The sequence below is a fragment of the Gavialis gangeticus genome, unplaced genomic scaffold, assembly GCF_001723915.1.
Source record: "Gavialis gangeticus isolate Ggan-Ray unplaced genomic scaffold, GavGan_comp1, whole genome shotgun sequence".
Taxonomy (NCBI): Eukaryota; Metazoa; Chordata; order Crocodylia; family Gavialidae; genus Gavialis; species Gavialis gangeticus.
In genome coordinates, this window is record NW_017728992.1 from 50,966,442 (window position 1) to 50,973,340 (window position 6,899).

The 6,899-nt window shown below is 41.0% G+C and overlaps 1 protein-coding gene across 3 annotated transcripts in view; it reads right to left on the minus strand.

The window, feature by feature from the left end:
• Positions 1-6,899, minus strand: part of SSR1 (signal sequence receptor subunit 1) — a 30,004-nt gene that overhangs the window by 17,641 nt on the left and 5,464 nt on the right. For all 3 annotated transcript variants that reach the window (XM_019522267.1, XM_019522276.1, XM_019522285.1), the window contains exons 2-4: positions 3,414-3,532; positions 983-1,070; positions 255-517 (exon numbers count right to left, since the gene is read on the minus strand). In XM_019522267.1, coding sequence (XP_019377812.1) covers positions 255-517; positions 983-1,070; positions 3,414-3,532 — 470 coding nt within the window. The remainder of the gene's footprint in view (positions 1-254; positions 518-982; positions 1,071-3,413; positions 3,533-6,899) is intronic.

Consider the following 6,899-nt stretch of genomic DNA (forward strand, 5'->3'; position numbering starts at 1 on the left):
AACCCCCCCCCCCCCAAAACAAACAAACCCAACAGTCCAATATCTAATGTAATTTAAAGGCAAGTTTTTATAACATACTAGAAGTGAAGTACATATGCAACCAAGTTGCTTTACCTACAACATTTCTTGGCACATACATAAAGGCTTAAACATACAAAAGGAACACTGAGAAATGGATTGAGCTACTTGCTTCCAGCCCATGCAGTTCAACTTTAATTGCAAGAAGTAAAAATCAATTATGAAATTGAGCTTACATTCAAATCTCTGTAGTTCAGATTGATAACTAGTCCAAATGGACGGCCACCCATCGGCTCTGCAGGGATGAAAGAGTACTCAAATGTGGCCTGCCTCTGTGGTGGAACCACTGTGTTCAGAGGAAGAGCTGTGAAATTCTGTATGTAAAACTGGTAGTCTTGGGGGTACCGAAAAGATGCATCAAGAGACTCAACAATAAAATCCTCTGTACCCTTATTGGTGAAGCCTACCAGAAACTTCACAATATTGTTTGCTGGGAAATCTGGAAAACAAGTAGCAGTAGGTTAGGAAATTTCATGCAGTATTCCAGTGAAAAAATACCCAAAGATTCCCAGCTTAACTACTCAGTCCTAAGAAAACATCGTTAACTTTAGAGCAGTGGGGGCCAACTTTAGGCAGGTGCACCACAGGTTCCCCAAATGCCACTCCAATCCCCTTCTGAGCCGTCTGCTGCTGTCATCCCTGATCTGTACTCCCTCCCTGACCTGCTCCCTGCACTGTGCTCCCTCTGCCCAAGCTGCTTCTCTACTTTCTGCCACAGTGCTGCCTGTCCCCCTCCCCGATTTGTTGCAAGCCACATATGCAGAAGCTGCCTGTGTGCCATTTGTAGTATGGATGCTGCAGACTGGCCACCCCTGCTTTAGGTAACTGTAATTCTTATGCATTTGTGACATTAAGCTCATGTCTGCCAAGTTAAAAGTTTGATAAATTGGCCCAGGATTCTTACCTTCACCTTTCACAAATAAAATTGTTGTATCAGCACTAGGTGAGGCTTTAGGTTCTCCTGATAAGTCTTCTTCCTCTTTTTCTTCTGTCTAAGACAAAAACTTTTGTGAAAAGACTATAGCGAAGCCAGGAATATCCACTTTTAAAAGGAAACATCTATGACAAATGTTAAAAAGTATTTTTTCTTTTGTCCACTGATTTGAGATAGGATACCATAAAAAGCATTAATTAATACCAACTGCTGTTGCAAACATGTTCCAAAGTACCATTCATCCATTTCTAACCCTGAACTACTAGCTTCTCCAAGCCCATTAATTGCAGCTGAGTCAACTACAGCCTGAGCTTATTTTATAGTTTTTAAGTTACTCATACAAGATCACCAAATGTTTCCTCTATTACCTCTTTACTATTTAAAAAAAATCCCATACACAAAGTATACCAACTAATGTTAAATCACTTAGAAAAAGGAAATCATTTCTTAAAATACAACAGCTAATCATTAAAAAAAGTTTAACTGATTTAATGTTTTTAAAATGATAAACTGCTCCTACTGAACTTTATTCTTGAAGGGCACATCTACATGTGCAATTAATGTGAAGCAATAAACTCTGGGGTTTATTGATCCCAGACAAGCCATTTCAACATTTGCCAGGGAGCAATACACTCTGAGTTAAATGCCATTTGCACGTGTGCCTGGAGTTGCAGCACACCGAGCTGGGTTGGAACAGCCCTTGTTGGCAGGGGGCCCTGGGAGTCAGCACACCAGCATGGGGCTTCTCCCCCACAGCTCAATGAGCTGGGAAAAGAATGGCTGGGGCATGAGTTTGCTTCAGTGCAGGGGCTAGCTAGTAGGTAGCCCAAACAAGGAAGAACCCTCATGCCCCAGCCAGGTAGTGCAATATCTACACATGCATCACTGCACAGTTTTTTATGCTGTAGCAAGATAGTACTAGTATTTACAAGTACTATCCTGCTGTGGAGTAAATTAGTTTACTCCAGCCTAACAGGGGTACACGTGTAGATGCCGAGATGTTTACTGCACAGCTAATTAGTCTACTGTGCAGTAAACATCCTCTGTAGATGCACCCGAAGTATCTCACTTTCCTTCTCAAGTCAGCACACAGATTACTGATCCCTGCAAATAAGATGGCCTGATTTGAAATAAGGAATTTGGTATCTTGGTAATATCTGGCTCATGAACTACTTGCCTTGGAACTCTTTAAATGCCCTTATAAAAAGTTAAATCACCAATGCCACTGTCATTGAGGTGAAGTATATCACTTTGTAAAACTGTCACCTACTAGTAAAGTTAAAGATATAGTAAATGTGTTGAGAGATGCTGTTACTCACATTTATATTAAAAAGAGTACTATGAAGCAAATACTATCAAGTTTGTGTATAATAGTTGGGTTTATTTAAACTTACGTTCTAAAGTTTAGCCCTGGGAAGAATATTGCCAACTCAATTGCCAAACTTCACATTTCAAGAACACTGAATGAAATACTCAGTTCTGTTAACTGTAATAACTATTTTCGTATTTTTACTTATGAATTTACTATTATTGATGGCCAACTAGAAAAAGTTCATTGAAGGTATCTGATAAACTCAATCAGTATTAAGATATTTGTGGAATGATATCAAATCAACTCAAAAAGCTAGTAAAATATAATAGCCAAGTGTCACATGAATTTGATGAATACCTATAAAATCCTTTTACTGGATCAGCTAAAAACAAAACAAAAAACCCCCAAACAAACTAGTAAGCCTTTGCTTTTTAATATCCAAACTTTTTCTTTGCATATTATTCACTGTTTTACAATAAATCTTCCCACCCCAAGTGATCTTCGGGATCAATATCAGATATCAGTCTCCATCACATGCGTTAGGTGACTATTTCAGAACAGTAAAATTTTGACCTATGGTTTCTAGTTAAATTTGCCACAAAAAAAAAAAACAAAAAAACCCCCAGAACATAAACATTGTTGAGTGAAATAAAACCGATCAATATAACCAAGAGAAGTATAACATGCCTTAGAACAACACTACTATAGAGCTTAGATGAGAAACTTCAGAGACTGAACAAAAAAAACCTGGCACTGAAAAAAATGCCGTCACTTGGAAGAGCAATGTTTATGGAAAAAAAAGAAGAAAGAGAGTGGATCAAGCACTGAACTACAAAGGTTTGGAAACAGAAACCAAAAAAAAAGAATACAGTGAAATCTTTTCAAGTTGCTGTTTCAGCACGGGAGTACTGGCTGTGCTCATCTAGATGCTCCACTTGTATCTGTTCTAGTTAACCAAGTTCTATGGTGCCCGATCATGTTTCTGTTTGGCCATGTTGAAGAAATTAAATAATCAACATTTGAATGCGAGATTTCTAATCCATTTAAATTGAAGCTGTTGTTTGTAAAGTAAGAACCATGAACATTTACCAAGTCTGTCGGTTCATCTTCTTCAACTTCAGCTTCATCATCTTCATCTTCAACTACAGTATCTTCCACTGCTTCTTCATCTTCTGTAGCATCTTGAGCTGCCACTAGCAAGCTTGAACCTGGTAACAAGATGATGATGATACCATTATTATTATTATTAAGAAGAATAAAAACTACATGACTGCCCAATTTCCAGTTAGCTAGTCAGACTAATGGAAACTTGGAAAGCTAAAGTATGACGTCAAATTTAGCAGCAGGAGGGAAGCACTTAGTTGCGGGGGGGAGGACACGACACGACTAATAAAGCTTCACTTCTGAATTCTATAAAAATATGTTCTGGTCAATTTCTACTATGAGTGAGTAAAAAAAAATTACTGGATTTACGTATCAAGGATCTCAAGGTAGATTAAAAAGTAAGTTAAAAGCCCACTTTGGCATACATTATTGCAAGTTTTTTTTTCTCTCTATTTCAATAAAACATTCAGTAAATCATAAACTTACTTCATCCAACAGGAAATTAAAAGGAAAAAAAAAAAGAAAAAATCAGATGCCAATTGATTTTGTGACTTTTCAGAAAAGGGTAAAACTGATACTGATATTTGATTAGTCTCTAATGCTAATTATTCAGTCTGCTTTTATTCAAGTCCAAGAAACTGGACTCTACTGACAGATCACTAAACCAGAATCAATGTCCCACCCTTTGTGTTAGTATATTTTACTAAAACTAACTGTGAATGCGTTCGTGTTCCTGGCTGTTGCAATGTACTAGCCCAGAATGAGAGAGCACCTGAACTGAGAACTAAGTAGAATAATCTAATAAAATGTTCTAGTTTATAGATCAGTTTATACTTTTCCAAGCCTACAATTTAGACAAAGTAATAAAGTTCACTTTGCTTGATGTGCTGAAGTGAGCAGAGCGCTACAATACGGTTATAATAATTATGTACATTTGAAAGATACACAGCTAATTATAAAAGTCAAGTCATATCTTGCTATTATTTCCATCCTCAGACTGAAGTTCTTCTCCCATCACAAATACTAACATTCATGTCAATAACTAATTCACATCAGCTAATTTAACTGGAAAATGTAATTGGGTTTAAACACACTTGTGTATGGGAATACTAACTAAATTAGTTCATATTTTCATTTGCAAATAAACCTTGACACAAAAAGGTTCAATGAAATTGAAGAAGTACAACCTGTGCACCAATCTTACATTGCAGTATTCTGTAGGACTGCATGAATTGCAAAGTGCCCATGTATAAAGTTGAAGAATGAAGCAAGAATTGGGCCAGTTATGGGTCTCATAACTTGACAGTGTTATTTACTGGAGAGTACAGCTTTAATATTAAAATCACAATGTAAACAAATCCCAGCGCATGACCTAGTTCTGTAACAGACTGAGTTCTTGATGTTTAATTTAGGTAGAGGTCCATCCTACAAATATACCAAGCTACATGCTGAAAGGTCCAGTCTTAAGCACTACGTGACCTGAAATCCACCACATCAGCTTTTTTCTGTTGGTACGTTTAATGTTGCTCTCACTGAAAGGTTTTAGAAAGAGTTCTATTTCTCTCCTTCCTTCATGTACTTTGAATGTAGCCAGTTTCACGATCGCCACAGTGGTTCCAAATCTTGATTAGAATACAGATAACAAAACTGATTTTCCCGTTTATGCAACAAAGGAAATATTTAAGAGAGAGGATGAGACTGCAAACCCACAAAAACAGTTTCAGGTATTTTCCTGCCTATTTGACACAGCGGATTAGTTTCAAATAGACTGTGACCCTGTCATTTTAATTCCTGTTTTTGCCTCCTCCCATTACTCTCATATAAAAGGAAAAAGCACAAGACAGAATTCTGAGGAACCTACAAACAAGGTACCAGGTGTACAGGGAGGAGAGAGTACACATTCCCTGAAAGGACTAGGGCATGATATAAGTTTAGCAAGGCTCTAAAGCAGTTCTCAGTCAGAGAGCGCCAACTGTTCCATGAGTGCAAGAAAACAGAGACTCTAAAGCAATAATTCTCAACCAGATGCCCCGACAACCCTGGGGTGCTACAATTCCCTCTGCCCTCCCTCCCCCAGCAAAATAAACCCAGAAATTTCAAATTGGAATCTATTTTGTCCCCAGACTAATGAGGTTGGGAATCACATGTCTAAAGGTGGTCAAATGTTGGGGCCTCTCATCTGATGTGGCGCACAGGCCAGTCATCTGGCCTACAGCCTTGGTAGGGGGGTCTTCTTGCAGCAGCAGTGTCTGGGCAAGACCCAGCAGTACCACAGCCCCAGCAGCACCGCAAGAAGCCCAGTGTCACTGATGCCTGGCTGCCACTGTGGGCCTTTCTGCAGTGCTGCTCAGGCTCCAGCTCTTACCAGCCTGGTTACCAAGCACCGGTGCCAAACCAGTAGCACTGGAGCCCCAGCAGCATGTGGGAAGAAGCCTGGCACCACTTGTTTCTGAGACTATAGCCCAGTGCCCACGATACCAGACATCTTCCCTCCAGGGCCCAGAATAGCCAGAGCAGGCATGGGCCTGAAACAGGGAGGTTTCACAGGCCCAATCTGGCCCTCTGGCCCAGGGGGCTGGCTACCATGTGCCATCCATCCAGTCCTGCACCACTATCCCAGCCCCTAGGGCCACACGTGTTTGACACCCCCAGCACACAGGTAATCTTTTCAAAGCAATGGAAGCCCTCAAAGACGTTTCAGCGCCCCTGAAAAATTCAAAAGGCAAGCTGATCATTCTGATCTACAAAGCAAAAAGGAAATGACTGGGCTTTCTACAAAGGAGAAGTGGCAGGTTTGAGCAGTCTTACTTCATCTGCTACCAGACCTTCCAGAAAGTTACAAGCTCCCAAATCCTGGGTTTGAATCCACCACCCTGACCGCAGCAGGCTGCTGGCAGCTCTCAAACCTCGCACGTGCTTCCTGAGCTGCAGCACTACCACGCTGCTCAGCCCTCTAACCTTATCCCCACTCCTTCAGTGGGTTTCGGGAGGAACGATGATGTGGCAATGGGGGGGGGAGGGGGACTCTCTCTGGTGGGAAGGCAGCGCACGTGCTATAGGCCGATCAGTGCGCGTGCCAGGTTACACAGGGCTGCCCTTCAAGCTGCCTGCGTTTTGCAGAAATCAGACTAAGTGACAATGCCGGAGACTGGGCCTCTCCTCCTCGCTAAGGGAGAAGACTAGGCTGGCTGCCTTTACATATTTTTTAAAGCAAAATATTGATTCATCTTGTGTTCAGGAAAAAAAAAAAAAAGGCATGGGGTGGACAGTTGCCGGTCTAAGGACACAGGCAGACACGGTTCTTTGGGTAGATGCGATATCTTTTATTACACCAACTAAACAGTTGGAAAATTTCTTCTGTGCGAGCTTTGGAGCACAGACACCCAGAGAGGAACTCTGTTGCCCGGGCTTCTCTCTCATCTCCCAGCCCCCCCCACCCCTGCCCTGGCCGTCAGCGGGGCAAGGATCCCA